This window comes from Sminthopsis crassicaudata, chromosome 1 (assembly GCF_048593235.1).
Source record: "Sminthopsis crassicaudata isolate SCR6 chromosome 1, ASM4859323v1, whole genome shotgun sequence".
Taxonomy (NCBI): domain Eukaryota; kingdom Metazoa; phylum Chordata; class Mammalia; order Dasyuromorphia; family Dasyuridae; genus Sminthopsis; species Sminthopsis crassicaudata.
Window position 1 is genome coordinate 435,808,658 of NC_133617.1, and position 23,913 is coordinate 435,832,570.

The following is a 23,913-nucleotide window of genomic DNA, read 5'->3' on the forward strand; positions in this document are numbered from 1 at the left end:
TGCCAGCTCTTCACTCCCTAATACAGGTGGTATCTCCTGTTTCCAATTACAGCCACATATGGCCCCCAGATGTACCACTCTAACCTCATAATAACCAAAGACCTTGACAACTTGACAAGCATAAAACTTAAAGAAATATTGTTTCCTTGTTAACCTTTGCCACCTATCTGAGAATGGAATTTTAGTGTGATAAATGTTTTCAGAACATTCTTGTGGTTTTCTCCTATAAATATGTGTTCCTGAAACTGCTCAGGGCTGACTCCCCTAGTCTTGTACTAGGGCGACTCAGTTGCTGGCCAGCAATAAATGCTCTTAAATTTACATTATTTTGGCTCTCCTGTATTTTCTCTCACCCAGGTATTTCAATACATATACACAGGGTCACATAACACTTGTTCATCACAAGAATAAAAGCTGTAAAAATGACAAAGAAAAGAAAACTGTGATTTTTCTCTGCAAGTCCAAGACACAAAAATACACAGGGAACTTAATGCTTCCTAACTGTGTGACCCTAGGCAAGTCATTTAATCCCAATTGCCTCAACAACAACAAAAAACACACAGAGAAAGAAGGTGCTTATAAACTAGAAAGGAAGTAAGATAAATGGCTCAAAAGTATCAATGGATTTTATAAATGCATCATCAAAGTCCCTCAAAAGATACCCAGACAACATTGTTTACATGCTACAGAAACATCTTTAGGAGAAACAAGGAAGCAGTTTAGAAATGTCAGTGGAAATTTTAAACAAAACCATATAAATATTCTATTGTAACAGACCTTTGGGATCTAAGAAACAGACAGAGGCAGTTCATGCTCACAGAGAGCTTATCTAATTATAATATATTGCTGTCAATACAACATATACAATAAAAGATACATGCTAACTTGTGATATAGACACTAAATCCAGAATAACAAAAACTAAGGTATCTTTAAACATATCAATCACAATAACCAGATCCTTACCTGTTGAATTCATGACTTATTACACTTTCTTTAGTCCTCAAGTACTACATTTTCTATCTTCATGTCATAGTTCCTGTGTTTGAGAGATGGGACTAGTCTAAACAGATTTCTTATATCACTTAACCTCTTTTTGTTTCAGTTTCCTCAACTATAAAATGGGGATAATAGCCCCTATGTCTGGGGAGTGTTATCAGGATCAAATGAAATAATATTTGTAAAGTTTTTAGCACAGTGCCTGACACATAGTCGGTGCTGGGTAAAAGCTAACTGCTATAATCATCAATGAGAAATAGGTTTTTTTTCATTGGAGGAAAAAAATGTCAGAAACCAGAGAAAACTCAATTCTCTTCTTCTGAAATTTTGCAAACAATGGTAGATCTAGATGAGAAGAATTTTTTAGTTATCCTTTTACTTATAATATCCACAATCCAAAATAGAGGAAAATGGATCTCTTAGTCAGCCAGCATAAAAGGAATTATATTCTTTGGAATCATTATGTGTACTTGGTTTAAAAGAAAAAGAAAGGGTTTTTGGGTTTTTTTTTGGAGAATATTTGGGTTGAATAAACAAAAAAAAAAAAAAAAAAAAAGATTAGAGGAAGAGGTCAAAGGGCAAGGAAACTAGAGACAGAATGACAATGAGAAAAATCTTGCAGAAATACCTTGATTGTAAAGAACTTCTATGATGAACATCTTAGGCAACTGAAAATTTAGAGTTTAAAAAAATTATCTTATTTTCTTCATATTATTCTTATTATTTTAGAAATGGTAAATTTCCTTAGGTGATTCTCAATTCACTTAAAAGCATATTCTAGAGTTGCCCAGCCAAAAGGTAAGACTATAAACCTTTCCAATTTTTGTTTACCAATTTATGAATAGAACATTAGGCTAAATGTTCTATTCATAAACCAAGTACTCTGAAAGGAATAGCTCCTTCTATGAGGATATGTATGCACACACCTTTCAAGATTTTCTGTATTCATCTACTCTAGAAAGTAGAGAGGTCAGTGCAAAAGAACATTTTTTTTTTTATTCTACAGACTCAAGAACAAGTTACCCCAAAGCCATACTCTCAAAATACACCAAACATTTCCTTTTTCTAACAATGCAATAGGCTATTAAAAGCTCTTCTGAACCTATCCATCAAGATGGACACAGATATCAGAAAAGAATGTAAATGACTGAAACTCTGAGTTGATGCACTGGGGTCAACCAAGCACTTATGGCTAATTACCTATTGGACAATGCTCTATTGGCATATGCTTGGAAAATGGTTCTTCCCACTATTCTGTGCAGGTTCGATCTTTTGGTGTATACAGAGAATTGTGGGAGGGATTAGGGGGTGGAGTAAAATAAGCCAGAGTCACTTTGGTGGTAGACAAGGTGAAAGAAGGTCTTGGAGATCCTGCGTCCATCCCTTTCACTTCTACCCCTAAAGACCAAGAATAAAGACCAAGAACTTTTGCTTATCCTGACTCCTGCTGATTCTAAGGCATCCAGGGTGCTAACTCGGTCTTCACAAGAAGTTAAAAAAAATGTACTTCTTGGATATCTACAACATAAAGAAGATCCAACTCACTTCCAGTTGATCAATGATGGACAGAAACAACTACACCCAGAGAAGGAACACTGGGAAGTGAATGTGTTAGAACTACTGCCTATCTACCCAGGTTACTTATACCTTTGGAATCTAATACTTAATTTGCAATAAGAAAATGGTATTTACACACATATATTGTATCTAGGTTATATTATAACATATGTAAAATGTATGGGATTGCCTGTCATTAAGGGGAAGGAGTAGAGAGAGGGAGGGGATAATTTGGAAAAATGAATACAAGGGATAATGTTATAAAAAAAAATTACTCATGCATAATATCAAAAAATAATAAATAATAAAAAAATTTTGATACACTAAAAAAAATGTACTTCTTTCCTATATTCAGAAAGCATGATTGAATTAAATAATTCTTCTCCATGAAGGGATTTACAAATAAGATTTTCTTTTAAGTTAACTAGTACAATATCTATTCTCCAAAGATGATATCTACTTAGTAACCAACCACTTGCCACCATGGAAAAAAAAAAAAACCACAAAACCAAACAATTTTTAGATAAAGAATATTAAGAAAGATAGACTGTGGAGTTTCATAACCACATTACAGAGAACAGGCATACACTATAGGATTGCAATCAATCTATCAGCTCATCTTTTCTACTGAGATTTCTTAATCGATAATCACTGACCTCTTCTGTTTACATGCCTTAGACTATCTTCTAGCAGTGTGAAATAATGTCCTATTAGATTTCAAATTTAATTCTTCATCCTGAAAATCAGGGCAGAAAGAAGTAAAGGCAGGATTAAATTTCAATGGTAAACCAAAAATCAGACTAGTATTCCAAATGAGAGACTTGTCAGATGACTGAGAATGTCCTGTCCATCCTCTGAACAGACAGCACTAGAGATACACATGACCATATTCTCTGTGGGGTTTTCCTATATGGTTAAATCTCCATCCAAAGTTCTTGTTCAAATTTCATTTTAGAGATAACTTATTTCATGAAAATTATCAAAGAATCCTTAATGAGATAACTTATGAAAATTCCATGATACTAAATGTTCCTAGGGCAACTTAGCATAGACTTTACCATCTGATTAAGCATTATATACATATATGTACATATATGTATTGGTGAACAAAATACATCAGAGTTTTGACACCTTCAATGCAGATCCTTGTGTGTGTGTGTGTGTGTGTGTGTGTGTGTAGAAAGAAGTGTGACCCCCATCCAAAAATGACAACTCAGAGATTTGAGGTTTTAGATTAGAAGTTTTAGAATTAGAATCTTACTATTCTAATTGGTCTGTTCCCAAGTGCTCAAAGAAAGAAGGCCAATTTTACAGAGGCTAATCATGATTTAAATAGTCAAGAAATAAAAATAACAAATTATTAGCCCACCCATCTCCTGTTAGTCATCCCAAAATCATTGGCAAACTCGATCTTTATTCCTTTATTTGTCTTTGGAATACAGATAGGTTTTTGTGGTACTAGGTCTTGGTTAAGCAATAAATGTTTCCAAAAGGGTCTGTTCTGCTTCAAAGGCTAATAATCAATTAAGCCAGAGGGGTTAAAGGTTTCTAAAATAACTAAGGAGATTTGGTTTACCTTTTCTCAATCAACAAATAGAGACAGCCAGTTTGGAAACTTCTCTAATATCTCCAGGCCAGGTGGTTCTCTAAGCAGTTATGTCTTAAATGTTTTCTGCTGGAAGAGCACAGAGCCTAATGATTACACAGGCCCTTGGTGCTGAGTCTTATTATTCTGAAAAGTCTTGTTTCCTGTTCACCCATGGTTAAAGTGTTACAAAGTCAATATGCTTGACTTATTACAAATGTTTGCTCAAGCTTAGCTAGTCACAATACTTAAACTATTTTAAGTTCTTCATCATGATACTTATAGAATTTCATTTTCCAAACTCATCAATTCACTTCATATATTAAAATCTAAATGGTAGGTTTAATCTACCTTAGTTAATGATTCTTATGAGAAACCACACTTATTCCTTACATTTTTGATACATAAAAGATAGACTAAAAACAGGAAACCAAAGAGGAGTCAGTCTCTCTAAGTGATTCTCTAACAATTTTTCTTCAGGTTAGTGAAAAGGGATGATGAGGTCCTTGGTACTTGATAGCTAAGTAGGTCATAGGGAGGAGGATTATCAAGAAAGGACCAAATTAATTCCTAAGGCAAGGTGGGAGGAGCACTGACAGAATAATATCCTTGTGTGGGCCTTATTCTTGTCCTTAAGTGGGCCTTTGTTGAATTCAGGACATTCTTTGTATTGACCAAATTGCCAACATCCCACAGTCACTCATCCAATTAGAAGGCCAAGTTAGGATGTCAACCCTGAAGTTATTTTTCTCCTATAGCAGAAGCTACTATAGCCCTACTTCTTCACTAACTTCTAGAAGAACTGAGCCCATTTTATGGCATTACTAGTTCATTAGGAATTTAGGCATTTTCCCCTTTGTTAACAGCAAGTTCTGCTAGGAAACTTAGCCTGAGCCTTTCTCTTTGTTAACTGCTAACTCCTTTTTAGAGTTAACCCACTTACTAAATGGTTAGTCACATTAAACATCATGATGGTTAATTCCATTTAGGAATTAGCCAGCTTACTAAACATCACAATGACTAGTTCATTAGGAACTTAACCTGCCTTAGTAGTCTCCCTTGCTATGGCATGTTTCTCCTTAGTTCCACTAGGAAATTCCTCTTATTAATAGCTAAAATTCTCTTTTGGAATATAACCAGTGGAATATAAGCAGTGTAATAAAATCTTTGCCTCTTGATTTGAAGATGATCTAAGCCTACAAATTCTTTTGAGACATCACTCAACAGCCAGAAATTCCAATATGGTTTTGGAGGTCCAACTCCCACAGAGTCCTGGGGTTCATTGCTACTGGATCCTCATCAGGGAGTCTAGAAAATACTACTTTGGAAGCATTCTGATACTGAATCAAACTGAAGGTTGAAGACCAACTTCCACGAAGGGTTTCTGATTCCTTGTAATAATCAAACAGTAACAAATCAACGAAGATCTATGTGCAAGAATAGGCTTAGAACAAAGAGGTAAATATTATTAATGACAAATATGAAATTGAATCAAACTAATTATTTTCAACTTCCTTAAAGCAACACAATCAAATATACCTAAGTGCTTCTAGGATCCATGATTTCACTGTTTCTACCAGTTCAAATTGTAACTCTTACACACCCAACTCACTATGGCTTTAAAAAAATCATTATTGGGTAGCTAACAGTCTGATGATATATATCTGCAAAATGATCTAGCAGGCTGCATGGCAGAGTGGAAAAAAAAGGTGGATTTGAAGTCAAAGGGGGCTAGTTTAAATCTTAAAGAGAATTGAACCAGATGACCTTTATATCTAAATTGTCATGATCCAAGAAGGACACCTCACTCAAAATTCTCCTAGGTAGAGAGGAATAATGCAAGATTAAACTTTATTGATGGGACCCTTGTTATTTATCTTTTATTCTCCAAGAGGATCAATGACATCATAAGGGTAATGTCTTGACTTGCAGGTGAACTGGATTTGAGTGAAACAGAACTGCACAGAGACCTCACTCTCTCCTCAAGAGTAATTGAAGTCCTGTGGAAAGATAAAAGTCAAGATTACTGGTGATGGCCCATTAATGTGGCCATTAAGGAGTTATGGTAATCTCTATTATTATAAGATATACATAGGATTTTATTTTAATTTAAATACTTGGAGAGCTGGCAGAGATTGAGAATAAGATTTCATCTTACATAGGGAATTTTCATGTGGCAATTCCCTTCAGTAATGTATATTAATAATTATATTGTAATTTATAATGTTAAAAAGATGTGAAATTTAGTATGATAATATTGTTCAAGTTTAGCTGTTCATAGTTATGTTTTTATTTTTTAAATAAAGTGTAAAAAAATTCAAGGTCATAAAGAATGTCAGCCAAATGTCTTTGATCTTAGATGACTGAACTCTTTTACCTCCTACTCCTACCTCTGAAATCCTTTTGCATTTGCTTATCTATGTACATGCTTTCTCCAGGAAAATATAAGCTTACTGAGGATAAGACTATTTTCATTTTTGTCTTTTTATCCACAGCAATGAGGATAGTGCCTGGTAAACACTAAAAGTGTTAGTAAAGAATTTTTTTAACTTTTATTGAATTGCTGATCATGTATTCCTGTCCTCTAGTGACAACATCCTTAAGTGGCAGATTGTTTACTTGAATTGTATATGTGTGTTTATTTGTGTGTGTATATATTTTTAAAGATTGACTACAAACTGTATTCCTGTGCTTAGCACAATGCCTGACTGACACGTAGTATGCAATTAATAATTTCTTGTTTATTTGACCTGAGAAAATTTGACCTAATAAAGCTTTATCTTCCCATTTGGTACTCCATGTGGTGAACTAGATTTACCTGCAAAGTAGTGTAATAATCATAAATTAAAGGTAAATAATTCCTGTTCATGCCTTTGTTAAGAGAGAATTACAACTAAACTAGATATTAGTTTTATCAACACCCACACTAACAATGAATCATTTCTGTATATAAAAGTGTGGTCTCAGTGACAAGCAAGAGAAAAGTCCGTTTCCTTAAGTAATCTATCAATAATAAAGTATTTATTAGGCATCTCTAATAAAAAGGTTTGCCAAAGCTATCAGTGATCCATAAATTTAACTCTCTATTGATGTTAGTTTCTCTCTTTGGAATCTCAAAATAGTTCCAGTTACTGCCAATTTACTTCTAGGGCTGCCATTGAAGTTTGAGTTCATCAGAAAAAAAAAAAAAAAAAAAAAAAAAAAAAAGGCAATAGAAGTAGTTTCTCACTGGAATCTACTCTGTTCAAGATCATTATATATTTAAATTAATAATGTGTGTGTGTGTATGTATACTTTTTTTTTTTTTTTTTTTTGCTGAGGCAATTGGGATTAAGTGACTTGCCCAGGGTCATACAACTACGAAATGTTGTGTCAATAATATATTTATAATGATGATGTCATAACAGACAGATTAAAAACCTGTTACTACTATATAGTTGGTAAAGGTATTTACTATAGGAGATAAAAGATTTCTATAACACATCTAAATACAAGCAGCTTTGTGGATGTTTATTAAAATCATCAAAAAAGCCTAATATACTGCATTGAAATAAACATAGGCTCCTAATATTCCTTTTAGGCTAAAAATTTCTTTAACCTGTTCAAACATGCAGAGAAACAAATATGCAAATTTATATCAGAAAAAAGCAAATGAAAAAGTCAGGTTTTTTAAAAAGCCTATTTCCATTAGTTTTTTGCTGAATACATGATGCTAGCAATTCCATATGAATAGTCATCTTTATAAACAGTAACCCATTCATCCTACTATGTATAGATAAATTTCCTGAATAAAAAAAGGAAAATTATGTTTATAAGTTTCCTAGATTTAGCCTTATAGATTTCTTTTTTTTGTTGATGACAACATCTTTCTTTCTAGTCCTTGGAATTGGGCTGATACAGAGATCCTCCAGAGAACTAGTCCGGACACAACCGTCCAGGAGCTTATTACCCTTCAAGTGTTTTATTATAATAGCCTCTTTCACCCTGTGTTAATCCATCCTTCATACAGCTACAAAAATAGTCTTTATAACAGTTAGATCTATCTGTTACTTTTCTACTTTAAAATTCTGTGGGTTTTTTTTTTCATTATGAATAAAAAATAAAATAACCTATTTTTACATTTAAGGACATTAGCAATCTGGCTTCAATCTACGATTACTATCTCCATCTTATTATGAATTATTTCCTTTTCATTGACTCCATTCTAGCCTATTATGTAGCTTTACCTGGGTGCTATTTTATTTTATTTCATTTTTTTTGTCCTTATGACCTAGAATTCACTGTCCACTTAGCTGTGCCATATCCACATCCTATCATGCCATCATTTTCCTTCAGGACCTAGCTCAAGTACTATCTGACACTAGAAGTCTTTTCTAATCCCCCAAAGCTGAAAGACCTCCTGGAAACATTTTGGATCTCTCCTACATTCTTAGCTTATATTACTTTGCAAACATAACATATTTGTGTAAGTATATTATCTACCTATTAGAGGATAGCTCTAGAATACCAGAGACTATGAAATTTTTCATCTCTGAAGCATCTATGTCTAGCACAATACCTTTCACATAGCAGACAATTTTTAAATGTTGGTTAAAATGGATTGGATAATTTTTTTTTTTTTAATGATTAGTTATTCTATAAGCAAATGCCAAGTGATTAACATGAACATCTTCCCCAACATCCTTCTTTTTCATTCACCTTCCATCAAATCTTTGGATTCTGTTCCCAGAAGGCTGGCTCTAGAAGGTGATCTTTCAACTTCTTTTGCCCAAAAGCAAACCTTTGAGGCCATCTCTTAACCCAAATCAACTGAATCCCACTTTTCAGGTTACCTAATATGTTATCTTCCTCCATTAGAATATAAACTCTTTGACAGCATGGGCTTTCTTCCTTTCTAATATTTAAATTCATGATGCTTAACACTGCTGTGACTTATTCTCTTCCCCTGCTAGGAAGAAGCTATTATCAGATAATTGTATTATTACATAAATCCCAGTAAATTAGGGAAGTTTAGAAAAAATATACCTGTTGGATCTGGGGGAAAGGGAAGAATTTATGACCAAACAAAGAGACAGAAAACATCACATAAAATAATATGGAAAATTTTGTTTGCATGAAATTAAAAAGCTTGAGCACAAACAAAATAATGCAGTCAAAATGTGAAGGAAAACAGGATACCCGGAGGGAAAATTCATGGCAAATATCTCTGATAAAGGCCTCATTTCTCAAATATATAGGCAACTAAACCAAATACATGAAAATATGAGTCCTTCCCCTCTTGATAAATGATCAAAGGATATGATTAACCTGTTTTCAGAAAAAGAAATCACACCTATCAATGATCACACAAAAAAATATTCTGAATCACTTCTACTTAGAGATCACAAATTTTAAAAACAACACCTGATGCCTACTGGATAGCTAGAAAAGGAAAATCACAAACGATGGAGGTAAAGTAGAACAACTGGGACACTAATGCATTGTTAGTAGTAAATTAGTCTAATCATTCTGAAGAACAATATGAAATTATGCTCAAAGAGCTATAAAACTATATAACATTTATCCAGTGATATCACTAGATTATATCCCAAAGAGATCAAAGAAAAAGGAAAAGGACTTATTTATATGACAATAATTATAGCCATTCTTTTTGTGATGGCAAAGAACTGGAAATCAAGGGGAGATTCATCAACTGGGAAAGGACTACACAAGTTATATATAGTGATTGTGATAGAATTAAAATCTGCAAGGAATTGTACTACAAGGAATGATGAACAGGATACTTTCAGGAAAAAAATTGGGAAGACTTATATGAACTTATGCAAAATGAAATGAATATAACCTGGAAAATAACATGCACAATAACAGCTACTCTGATCAAAACAATCACCCAATTCCTGATTTAGACATAAAAGGTGAGACTAAAGAGAACAAGGGATAGTTTACCTCTCAGATATGTAGAGAAAGAAGGAATTTATGATCAAAGAAGAAAGAGATGTGCAGCATGATAAATGTGGAAAAATATTTAGAAGAATTGTACATGTTTAACACATATTGGATTACTTGCTGTCTAGAGAAGGGGTTGGGAAGGAGGAAGAGAGAAAAATTTAGAACACAAGGTCTTGCAAGGGTGGATGTTGAAAACTATTCATTTACAAGATAGTCTTCAATTATGGTATATTCTGGTAAGCAAAGGCATTGGAACAGAGAGATGTCTTAACAAAGTAATTGATAGTATTATATTTGTATATATTACAGGCAAGAAAAATATAAAAGCTTGTGGAATGTGGGAAATTAAGAAAAGTTTGTGCACATCCAAGCCTGCCTGTTCCTGAGCCAAAGTCAAGGCAACTAAAACAACAAACAAAAAGTTTCAGATGCATCGTTGGAATTCTTGTTCATTAAGTTTTCTTTAATCTCACCTCCTGTAAGACAAGGTAGAGGGAAACCATGACCAAAATCCTTATCTAAGAACTAATAAGGATATGGGAGATAGAAACAGAAACATAGAATTAAGATTAGAGCACTTCTTGCACAAGACATTCTGGGTAATTTTATATTTTAGATAGAGTTGTCTCAAAATCTCAAAAGCTTTTAGAATTAATTTCTGTCTGCATGTTTTGGAAGCTTCTCAAATTTTGTAAGTGCTATGATTCATGATCAACAAAGAGACAAATATAAAATATTTAACACTGTCATGTAGGATGTCCTAATAAGAATTCCAGAATTTAAGAGTTGAGAAGGGCTTTAGAGGTCCTCTAGTTCAAACTGTACCTAAAGAAGAAGTCAGTCTACAATAGATCCAACCATGAGGCATCTAACTTTGGCATGAAAAACTCAAATAAGGAACAGCTCACTACTTCCAGAAACAGGCAATTCTAATTTGGAAGAGTTCTTGATTGCTAAGTCTTCCTCTTTGCAATTTATATCTACTTTCCCTTTCTGTTTCTAGAGCAAAACAGAACAAGTGTAATCTCTCTTCCATATTACACCCTTCAGACATTGGGAAATCTCTCTCCTAAGTCTCTTCCCATTTCAGTAGACTTAGTTCCTTCAGTTGCTCGTAGTCTTTGATCATACTGTTTTTCATCTCTTCAAAAAAATGTCCTGCCCAGAAACAAATATAATACTCCACATGTGGTCTGAATGTCACCTTCCTCTTTTTTGGAAACTCTGTCATTAACGCAAGTTAGGACCATATTGGTTAGCATTTTTGGCTGCCAGATTACACTACTGGTTTATATTAAGCTTATAGTCCACTAGAACTCCCAGATTTTTTTCAGATAAACTATCTAACCTTGCTTCCCTCATTTTGTACTTAAGAAGCTGGTTTTTGAGAGAGCTTTTATGTGTATTCCTATTATGTTATTAGATTTCAGCTTAGCATTTAGTCTCTTGAGAGAGATCTCAGTTTTGTGTCAATTGAAAGTTTAATAAATGCACTTAGGGGTTGAGTTGGCTCCATATACTCCTGGAGTTTCAAGTGAACTTCCCAGTCCTGTTCATCTTTGTAGGGTGATCTATCTGGTTCTAGCTCTGTTCCCTGTTTCAGCTCCAAGTTTCAGAGATGAATTCAGAATGGCTTCATACAACACTGGTACATGCCAGATAAGAGCTCCTGTGGGCCTGAGGTCCCATTTATTAGTGATCAATCAAGCTTCCAAACCTACGTATGTGATTCTATTTAGAGCTCCTATAGGCTTATGCCCTGTTTAATGGAATGTTTTTTATCTCCTCAACCTGTCCCCTCCTTTTCCAAGAACTAACAGGCTTTTGGCTACCATCTATGAAGTCCTGAATTAGTGAAAGAGTTACTGTTTTTATTAATTTGGTCTTCTCTATCACTTTTACATTTGCTGCCCCTGTAGATCTTTGTTAGCCAGAGGAACTCCAATAGTATTTCTTCATGTTGTTATTTTCACCAGAATGTCCCATCTCCCATGGACTTACTTTTCCTGTAGAATTTTGTCAATAGATTGTCATCTAATCTTTCTGTGAACCCTGCATAATTTGTTCTACCAACATGTATGTAGCACATCAGACTATCCACAGCTGTTCTCTGTTTCCTAACATATTCTAAGTTGGAATAATTACAGATTCCCAAACTACCCATTATTTCTCCTTTAGTAATTATAGCTTTTTTTTTTCCCCTGAGGCTGGGGTTAAGTGAATTGCCCAGGGTCAAACAGCTAGGAAGTGTTAAGTGTCTGAGATCACATTTGAACTCGGATCCTCCTGAATTCAAGGCTGCTGCTCTATCCACTGTGCCACCTAGCTGCCCCAATTATAGCTTTTGTTGATGGCATGGATCTCTGCATTTAGTGAGTGGTAAAAGAGGTTAAAGGACAGTGCTACAACTGGGCCTTCAGCTTTTAAAAAAAAGCTAAGGAAGATCAGCAAGAGCTTTGGGTTCATTCTCTAAGAAAGATTTGTGAGATTACATGGATTAAAACCATGCAGGATACAGAAGCTTGGAAATTCTGTGATCGGAACCAAGAGAGGGAGCACCCACACTGATAAAGCCCAGGGGCCATCAAAGTACTATTTATATATATAGCTACCATCACTGTAGAATGACTTTTTCTAAAGCCCACTCTTGCTAATATTTAAGAAAAGGTTGTCTCAGTGAGCAATGAGAAGAAAGATTCTATGTAAACTGTAAGTCAAGACTATGAAAATGATTTAAGACATTTTTCCTTTTAGAAAAATAGAGAAAACTATGGCTTGTCTTGAATTCTCTCATTATTTCATTAAAATTCCTTTGTTTTGTTAAAACTTCTAATTAAATTACAAGGTGACTATATTCTCTGTGATTAATTAAGGAAATATGTAAATATGACTATGAAAACTGTTGGATCTATCCTCCCATTGGTAGATACCATGCATATGCAATGTCCACCAGCTGCTTCTCTGAATGGTGACTGGGGATTGCCTATTGTTCACGTGCTGATCATGCTTTCAAAAATGTATGGCAACAAGGCTCCATGGCATAATAAACGGGAGCTCTTTAGGCACTTTATGAGTCTTCCACATCATTCATCTTGCCTCTGAGATCAAAGGGCTCATATGCCATGAGCTCTCAAAAGACGGCCACAATAACTGGCTCCTGGGGAACAGGGATAGCTACCTGGAAGGGTACCGGAGCGACCACTTCACAGTCAAACACTACTACATGGTCAAGACAAACTCTACGAGGATTCCAGAGGGAGAACCTGCCGAACTGCAGACTCTGGACCAGGCAGAGTGCAGCAGAGATGGTTAGTAACCTAATGGGGCAGAAAGTAGACACCCTACTCCCTTCAGACAGGGAAGTATATGTCAAGACTATATATAAATGCAGGGGTGCACAGTTTAATTAAGAGATATTAGAAATTTCCTGGACATTGTTTACAAAACTTCTCCATGGTTACTTGAGGAGGGCTATTATAATTGTGACAGATGGATTGTTTTTGGTGAACAGCTCACTGCTTTTGATAAACAATGCCCAAGAAAAATACAGAAAAGTTATTTTACTATATATAATCTCATTAAACACAGTCTGAAATCAGAATTAGAAAAGGAGTTCAGGAAATTTACACTTGGAGCACAGACAGAAGAGCCTCTCTTCCTCTCCTGAGCAAGATGATTTTGAATGGCTTCTCCTCTTCTCCACCACCTTCAACCCCACCTTATCCAGACCTACAACCTTTCAAAGAATCTCCTAATATAAAAAAATGAAATAAGAACTGAGGAAAAGCAGGATGAGAAATATAAAACAAAAACCACAGTGACACTTAGCGGACAAAAAGCAAAAGGTAATCAGTTATATTCTTTATCTTCACTTCAAAAAGTTTTGCAGCTGGGTAGAGATCAAGAAAAAGACATGGAGGGGTGGAAAGAATCATATCCTGTTATAGAAGAGGATGACCCTTTTAACCCAGGGCAGAGAAGCAGCAAACATGAACCACTTCCCTTTAAAATTCTAACCCAACTTAAAAACTCAGTTCATAAATATGGACCCATTGTACCTTTTGTTATGTTATGTTACAATTTGAAACAATGTCATGGGCAGTTTTGTCCACCAGTGATTGGAAAGCACTCACATATGCAGTGTTGACTCCAAGCCAGGCAGTGTTCTGGATGACGGAATTTTTAGAACAGATTTGGTTGACTGCTGCTCAGTTTGCTCCTGGAGCAAACATGAAGTTATATTTTGAGAAACTTAGCAGCACTGGGGCCCCAAAACCAACTTGGGGAATGACAACTCAAGTAGGGACAGATATAAATCAGGAATGGAGGAACAGGTATGCAGCTTTAGATGCCAAGAGACAATCAGAGTACTAAAACTCAAGAGCAATGATTATTATCACCTATCCCCTCATGCTGTTTGTGAAGTGTCCATTCAACAGTACCAGAGATTCATTAGCTATCCTAATCATACAAATATATGAGGAAGTGCTATGTCTGTACTATGATTGACACTGACAATATTGAAATATATCTTAACAAGAGATAATGTATAGTTCAAGGAATAGTCATTCCATTTGAATTTACAGTTAAAACAGAAGATAATAAATGCCAGTTAGCCCCACAGATGAATCCAAAGTCAAAGGCCATTGTACATACATATTTTACAAAGGCTATCACACTCACTCAGGCAATACGAACCCTTACTTTTAATAACCAATAGGTTGAAGGATTAATAAGACACTAGAGCTGACAGAACTGTTGTGGCTGCTTCTCAATGGTGTCTTATGACTTCAGCTAACAATAGAGTCACAGGGATAGAGGCAATAAGGAGGCTTTAATGTCTGCTGAACTGGTAAATTGGCAAAAAGATGGAAAGACAAAAACCATTTTTCCTTTAATAATAGTTGGCTTACATATTAACTTTTGGGGTAGGGATATATTGCATCAATTAGGGATGAAAATTACCACAGATTTTTAGGAGGGGTCAGTGCTACTGCAGCTTCCATCACTCTAAAAATGACTACCTGCTAGGATTACAAGGTGAGAACTCAGGTTGTCTAAACAATTCTCTAGCTCAGAATTCACACCTTTGGTTCAGGCCTTTGAAAGGAGTTTGCACCTTTGGACTTCTGGGGGAGAATTTACATGTTTAAAAGAGTTCGTATCTTTAAGAGGAGCAAGTTCATTGGTTGAAGTATTTCTCACAAGCCCTGTTGACTTCTCACTAGCCCATTCTCTGCTAGGATAAAAGAGGAGGGCAGTAGGGGGCAAGGAATTAGTCGGGCTGAGAGATTCAGTTGAGACGGCGGTCTCAACTTAAGAGATGACCGGACCTTTACAACTACCAACACACTGGTATGGGTGGAGCAATGGATCCTGTTCAAAGAGAAAAAAGCCATTCTACATCAATTAGTACAAGAACAATTAAAATTGGGATATATTGAGGAAAGAAATAGCCAGTGGAACTCCTCTGGATTTGTTATAAAGAAAAAAATCTGGTAAATGGAGAATGTTGACAGATTTGATACAAGTTAAACCAGTTTTGAAAGACATGGGTTCTTTACAGGCAGGTTTACCATCCCCAAACATGATCCCCAGGGAATGGTCCTTATGGATAATAAATATTAAGGATTGCTTTTACTCTATCCCTCTTCACCCTGAGGATATAGATAAATTTGCTTTCTTAGTACCAACATATAATTCTCAATGACCTGTAGGGCTGGGGACTAACCCCAGAGATAATAATAGGCCAAATGATATATGGCAAATTGATGTTACACATATGGGAAAAACATGCATTCATGTTACAGTTGATAGTTATTCAGGCTTTGTATCTGCATCCTTTCAATGAGGGGAAACTGCTTCACATGTAATAACTCACCTATTTCACTGTTTTGCCTCTATAGGTATCCCACACACCATAAAGACTGATAATGGACCCTCATATACCTCAAAAATATTAAAATAGTTCTTACAGAGAAATGACCAGCAGGAGGAATACAGAGAGGCTTGGAGAGACTTAAATCAACTGTTGCTGAGTGAAATGAGCAGAACCAGAAGATCAATACACTTCAACAACAATACTGTATGAGGATGTATTCTGATGGAAGTGGAAATCTTCAACATAAAGAAGATCCAACTCACTTCCAGTTGATCAATGATGGACAGAAATAACTACACCCAGAGAAGGAACACTGGGAAGTGAATGTAAATTGTTAGCACTACTGTCTATCTACCCAGGTTACTTATACCTTCAGAAGCTAATAATTAATATGCAACAAGAAAATGGTATTTACACACATATATTGTATCTAGGTTATATTGTAACACATGTAAAATGTATGGGATTACCTGCCATCGGGGGGAGGGAGTGGAGGGAGGGAGGGGATAATTTGGAAAAATGAATTAAAAAAAAAAATAAATAAATAAATAAAATTTAACTTTCACTTTTGAAAGATAAAAAGAAGGAAGAAGAGGCGTTCATCCAACAGGAGGAGAAGACGTGCCCAAAGACCACTAGATAGATGTTTTCTGTATATATGGGATTGCGCTACACACAATCAGGACTGGCAAAAGAGGCCAAAATATGGGCTGGACCCACCATGGCCTAGAATTGTCTCATGGGGAGCAGGGTGTCATGTGACATGTGCTGAGCAGGCAGGGGACGCCCTGTCAAAGCGACACCCTCATCCATGGGACCGTGGCAGTGATGTGTCTCTCTAAATAATGGATCATCAGGTTGGCCCCACACAAGCCTCCATAGGACACATTTTTTTCACATAAGAATTGGGCCGGCAGTTTGGCACAGGGAAAAACATGTTGGGACCTGGTCTTTGGAGAAATGGCAGGAGAACTGAATACCAGCTTTATACAACCAGCCTGTCTGGGAGGGAAATATTATTATGTTGGGAGACTGTAACTATTACCAAAGAAACATTAGATTTTTACAATGTTACCTGTTGGAATTGTATACTGAAATTGAAAATCCTACTGTATTTGTGATCCCTAGAGCTCATGTATCAATGCTTCCTGTCAAAAGTGAGAAAGAGGACTTCTGGCCAAGATGGCGGAGAGGAGGCAAACAGCTTTAAAGATAGAGTGGATAAAGAAATAAAAACTTGAAAAACAGAATTAGTGAGTTGGAAAAAGAAAATAGTTCTTTAAAAAATAAAATTGGTGAAATGGAAAAAAAAAATTCCATAGAACAAAACAACTCACTTAAAAATTAAATTGGACAATTAGAAAAAAATTATTTAAAAATTAAGTGAAGAAAATAATTCAGTGAAAATCAGAAATGGACTTCCGGCCAATATGGTAGAGAGGAGGCCGACAGCTGCTTGAGCTCTTGACTAGCAGACAGCTGCTTGAGCTTCTCTCTCAGGACTTACTTCATGACAAGCCTCGGAGTTAATGCTTGACCAGAAAAGAAACAAACAAATAATCACCAACAGAAGACATCCTTGAAATTCACCAGAGAAGGTCTGTGTTTGCTCCAGGGAGGGGAAGAACAAACCAGGGACAGCCTGTGGGCAAACATCAAGAGCAAGGCAGGCAGCTCATACTGTGCAGACCTGAGGGGGAAGGAGGGAGATCTTTTCCATTTCTGGAAAACGAACTTTACCCCAGTGTGGAAATTCCGTCTCAGCAGCAAGCTAGAATCAGCAGAGAAGGTGTAAACACCTGAAGTAAAGAATAAAACCCCGGAAAACTAGGGTCTCTTAGGACCGGCCACCCCCACCCAGAGTGACTCAGCGCGTTCTCAGAGCAGCACAGCCATCTCTGTCCTGCTAGTACCTCGCTGCTGTCTCCCACAGTCTGTAGAGAAAGCTCGTAAACACCATCCAGCCCCATCCCCTCAAACAGAGCAATTGTTTCTCTTATCAATTTGTTTTCTTCGATTCCCTCTCTGACAAAATGAACAAAAAATTTAAAAGGGCTCTAACCAATGACAGCTTCTGTATGGATAAAGAGCAGACTTCAAACTCTGAGGAGATTAAAAGCAGATTGTCTCCGGAGGAATCCCCTAAGGGGGATATGATCTGCTCCTCAATACAAAAAAATCTCATAGAGGAAATCAAAAAGCCTCTCACAAGAGAGCTAGAAGAGAAATGGGAAAAGGAAAGGGAAGCTTAGCAAGAGAGCCTGGAGAAGTCATTCCATGCATTCAAAGACAGAGTGGATAAAGAAATCATTGAAAAACAAAATTAGCAAGTTGGAAAAGGTAAACAGCTCCAAGGAAAACAGGATTAGTGAGCTGGAAAAACAAAGCAGCTCTCTAAAAAATAAAATGGATGAAATAAAAAAAAATTCCGCAGAAGAAAAAAAAAACTCACGTAAAAACTCAATTGGACAATTACAAAAAGATATAAAAAAGTGAGTGAAGAAAATACATCATTGAAAATTAGACTCAAACAAGTAGAAATGAATGATTCAAGGAGAAACCAAGAAGTAGCCAAGCAAAACCAGAAAATGAAACAAGTGAAAAGAATGTCAAGTACATTATTGCAAACTCAACAGACCTGGAAAACAGATCCAGGAGAGACAATTTGAGAATAATAGGACTCCCTGAAAAATGTGAGGAAAAAAAGAGCCTGGACACTATTTTCCTAGAAATTATCAAAGAGAACTGCCCAGATGTTTTGGAAACAGAGGGTTAAAATAGACATTGAAAAAATTAATCGATCACCTAAAAGGGACCCTAAAATCAAAACGCCAAGAAATATAGTGGCCAAGTTCAAGAACCAACAGACAAAGGAAAAAATATTGGAAGCTGCTAGAAAAAAGCAATTCAGATATAGAGGAGCCACAATAAGGATAACCCAGGATCTAGCAGCGTCCACATTAAAGGAACGAAGGGCCTGGAATATGATATTCCAAAAGGCTAAGGAACTTGGTATGCAGCAAAGAATAGCAAAATTCCCAGCAAAAAATGAGCCTCGTTTTCCAGGGAAGAAAATGGACATTTAATGAAATAAATGAATTCCATCTATTCTCAATGAAAAAACCAGACCTACACAAAATGTTTGATCTTCAAATAGAGAACTCAAGAGATTTCTAAAAAGGTAAAATATGTAAAGAACACATGTATAATTTGTCCTATAAACCAGAGGTGGAAAGGAAATTATATCATAAAAAACCAGTAAAGTGGTGGTACTATATCTCAAGAAGAGGCAAAGGCAACATTATATATGAGAGAAAGAAAGGAGCGGGATGAACATAGTATCAATTGACATATTCAATTTATGGTGAAACTTCTTCCACTTCATTGAAAAGTGGGTGGGAAGGAGTAAGCTAAGGGAAAGGAAATACAGAAATTGTGAGGAAAAGGGGCAAAATAGGGGGAGGAACTTTAAGATGGGAGAGGGATACTAAAAAGGGAGGGCTGTGAAAAGGAAGAGGTGCTCACAAGTTTAATACTGGGGAGGGGGGTAAGATGGAAGGAAAGGAGAAAAGCATAAGCAGGGGTTAACAGAATGGTAAGAAAGCATAAGCAGGGGTTAACAAGATGGTAAGCAATATAGAATTAGTCATTCTAACCATAAATGTGAATGGGGTAAAATCCCCCATAAAGAGGAAACAAGTTAGTAGACTGGATTAAAAGCCAGAATCCTTCTATATGTTGTTTACAGGAAACACACCTGAAACAGGGTGATACATTCAGAATAAAAGTAAAAGGGTGGAGCAGAATCTGCTATGCTTCAGATGAAGCCAAAAAAGCAGGGGCAGCCATCCTCATCTCAGATCAAGCAAAAACAAAAATTGATCTAATTAAAAGAGATAAGGAAGGGCATTATATCTTGCTAAAGGGTAGCATAGATAATGAAGCAGTATCAATATATATTTCCCCCCCCCTGAGGCTAGGGTTAAGTGACTTGCCCAGGGTCACACAGCTAGGAAGTGTTAAGTGTCTGAGACCAGATTTGAATTCAGGTCCTTCTGAATTCAGGGCTGGTGCTATATCCACTGCGCCACCTCGCTGCCCCGGCAGTATCAATATTAAACATATACACACCAAGTGGTGCAGCATCTAAATTCTTAAAAGAGAAATTAAGAGAGCTGCAAAAAGAAATAGACAGCAAAATTATAATAGTGGGAGATCTCAACCTTGCACTCTTAGAATTTGATAAATCAAACCACAAAATAAATAAGAAAGAAGTCAAAGAGGTAAATAGAATACTAGAAAAGTTAGATATGATAGATCTTTGGAGAAAACTAAATGGAGACAGAAAGGAATATACTTTCTTCTCAGCAGTTCATGGAACCTATATAAAAATTGACCATATATTAGGACATAAAAACCTCAAATCAAATGCAGTAAGGCAGAAATAGTAAATGCATCCTTTTCAGACCACAATGCAATGAAAATTACATTCAATAAAAAGCCAGGGGAAAAAGACCAGAAAATAATTGGAAACTAAATAATCTTATACTAAAGAATGATTGGGTAAAACAGCAAATCATAGACATAATTAATAACTTCACCCAAGAAAATGACAATAATGAGACATCATACCAAAATGTGTAGGATACAGCCAAAGCAGTAATAAGGGGAAGTTTTATATCTCTAGAGACCTACTTGCATAAAATAGAGAAAGAGAAGGTCAACAAATTGGGCTTACAACTAAAAATGCTAGAAAAGGAACAAATTAAAAAACCCCAGACAAACATGAAACTTGAAATTCTAAAAATAAAAGGTGAGATTAATAAAATTGAAAGTAAAAAAAACTATTGAATTAATTAATAAAACTAAGAGTTGGTTCTATGAAAAAACCAACAAAATAAACAAACCCTTAGTAAACCTGATTTAAAAAAGGAAAGAGGAAAAGCAAATTGTTATTTTTAAAAATGAAAAGGGAGAACTCACCACTAATGAAGAAGAAATTAGAACAATAGTTAGGAGCTACTTTGCCCAACTTTATTTATGCCAATAAATTCAATAACTTAAATGAAATGGAAAAATACCTTCAAAAATATAGCTTGCCCAGATTAACAGAGGAAGAAGTAAATAGTTTAAATAGTCCCATTTCAGAAAAAGAAACACAATAAGTTATTAACCAACTCCCTAAGAAAAAATCCCCAGGACCAGATGGATTTACATGTGAATTCTACCAAACATTTAAAGAACAACTAACTCCAATGCTATATAAACCATTTGAAAAAATAGGGATTGAAGGAGTCCTACCAAATTTCTTTTATGACACAGACATGGTACTGATACCTAAACCAAGTAGGTTGAAAACAGAGAAAGAAAATTATAGACCAATCTCCCTAATGAATATTGATGCTAAAATCTTAAATAAAATATTAGCAAAAGCAGAAAATCATCCCCAGGATAATACACTATGACCAAGTGGGATTTATACCAGGAATGGAGGGCTGGTTCAATATTAGGAAAACTATTAGCATAATTGACTATATCAATAACCAAATTAACAAAAACCATATGATCATCTCAATAGATGTAGAAAAAGCATTTGATAAAATCCAACATCCATTCCTACTAAAAACACTTGAGAGTATAGGAATAAATGGACTATTCTTTAAAATAATAAGGAGCATATATTTAAAACCGTCAGTAAACATCGTATGTAATGGCAATAAACTAGAATCTTTCCCAGTAAGATCAAGAGTGAAACAAGGTTGTGCACTATCACCATTATTATTCAATATTGTACTATAAATGCTAGCCTCGGCAATAAGAGCCGAGAAAGAGATGAAAGGAAATAGAGTAGTAGGTAATGAGGAAATCAAACTATCACTCTTTGCAGATAACATGATGGTATACTTAAGAGAATCCCAAAGACTCTGCTAAAAAGCTATTAGAAATAATTCACAACTTTAGCAAAGTTGCAGGATACAAAATAAATCCACATAAATCCTCTGCATTTTTATACATTATCAACACAATCCAACAGCAAGAGATACAAAGAGAAATTCCATTCAAAATAATGGTCGATAGCATAAAATATTTGGGAATATAAGTACCAAAGGAAAGTCAGGAATTATATGAGCAAAATTACAAAACACTTGCCACAAAAATAAAGTCCGATTTAAATAAATGGAAAGACATTAAGTGCTCTTGGATAGGGTGAGCAAATATAATCAAGATGACACTTCCTAAACTATTTATTTAGTGCTATACCAATCAGACTCCCAAGAAAATATTTTAATGACCTAGAAAAAATAACAAAATTCATAATAGAAGAACAAATGATAGAGAATTTCAATGGAAGTAATGAAAAAAAAATCAAATGAAGGTGGCCTAGCTGTACCTGATCTAGAATTATATTATAAATCAGCAGTCACCAAAACCATTTGGTATTGGCTAAGAAATAGACTAGTTGATCAGTGGAATAGGTTAGGTTCACAGGACAAGATAGTGAATAAAAATAGCAATCTAGTGTTTGACAAACCCAAAGATCCCAACTTTTGGGATAAGAATTCATTATTTGACAAAAACTGCTGGGAAAACTAGAAATTAGTATGTCAGAAATTAGGCATGAACCCACACTTAAGACCACATACTAAGATAAGATCAAAATGGGTCCATGATAGGCATAAAGAACGAGATCATAAAAAAATTGGAGTAACATAGGATAGTTTACCTATCGGACTTGTGGAGGAGGAAGGAATTTGTTACCAAAGGAGAACTAGAGATCATTATTGGTCACAAAATAGAAAATTTTGATTACATCAAATTAAAAAGCTTTTGTACAAACAAAACAAAATTAGAAGGGAGTAACAAATTGGGAAAACATTTTTACAGTTAAAGATTCTGATAAAGGCCTCATCTCCAAAATAAAAAGAGAATTGACTCTAATTTATAAGAAATCAAGCCATTCTCCAATTGATAAATGGTCAAAGGATATGAACAATTTTCAGATGATGAAATTGAAACAATTTCCTCTCATATGAAAGAGTGTTCCAAATCACTATTGATCAGAGAAATGCAAATTAAGACAACTCTGAGATACCACTACACACCTGTCAGATTGGCTAAGATGACAGGAACAAATAATGATGAATGTTGGAGGGGCTGTGGGAAAACTGGGACACTGATGCATTGTTGGTGGAGTTGTGAAAGAATCTAACCATTCTGGAGAGCAATCTGGAATTATGCCCAAAAAGTTATCAAACTGTGCATACCCTTTGATCCAGCAGTGTTACTACTGGGCTTATGTCCCAAGGAAATACTAAAGAAGGGAAAGGGACCTGTATGTGCCAAAATGTTTGTGGCAGCCCTTTTTGTAGTGGCTAGAAATTGGAAAATGAATGGATGCCCATCAATTGGAGAATGGTTGGGTAAACTATGGTATATGAATGTTATGGAATATTATTGTTCGTAAGAAATGACCACCAGGATGAATACAGAGAGGCTTGGAGAGACTTACATCAACTGATGTTGAGTGAAATGAGCAGAACTAGGAGATCATTATACACTTCAATAACAATACTATATGAGGATATATTCTGATGGAAGTGGATATCTTCAACATAAAGAAGAGCTAATCCAATTCCAATTGATCAGTGATGGACAGAATCAGCTACACCCAGAGAGGGAACACTGGGAAATGAGTGTAAACTGATAGCATTTTTTTGTTTTTCTCCCCAGCTGATTTTTTACCTTCCGAATCCAATTCTTCCTTTGCAACAATAACAACAACAAAAAAATTCGGTTCTGCACATATATATTATACCTTGGATATACTATAACATATTTAATATGTATGGGAATGCCTGCCATCTAGGGGAGGGGATGGAGGGAAGGAGGGGAAAAATTCAGAACACAAAGAGTACAAGGGATAATGTTGTAAAAAATTATCT

General features: G+C 35.5%; 1 protein-coding gene across 2 annotated transcripts in view; it reads right to left on the bottom strand.

Annotated features, from left to right (window-relative positions):
* The window catches only part of SNX29 (sorting nexin 29), a 653,362-nt gene that overhangs the window by 212,635 nt on the left and 416,814 nt on the right, over positions 1-23,913 (bottom strand). The window contains exon 19 of one of the 2 annotated variants that reach the window (XM_074280587.1): positions 5,989-6,140. The exons of the other annotated variant lie outside the window; for it this stretch is intronic. Within the exon in view, the coding sequence (XP_074136688.1) occupies positions 6,123-6,140 (18 nt within the window). The 3' untranslated portion in view covers positions 5,989-6,122. Of the gene's footprint in view, positions 1-5,988; positions 6,141-23,913 lie in introns of those variants that run through there. 2 annotated transcript variants of the gene reach the window in all.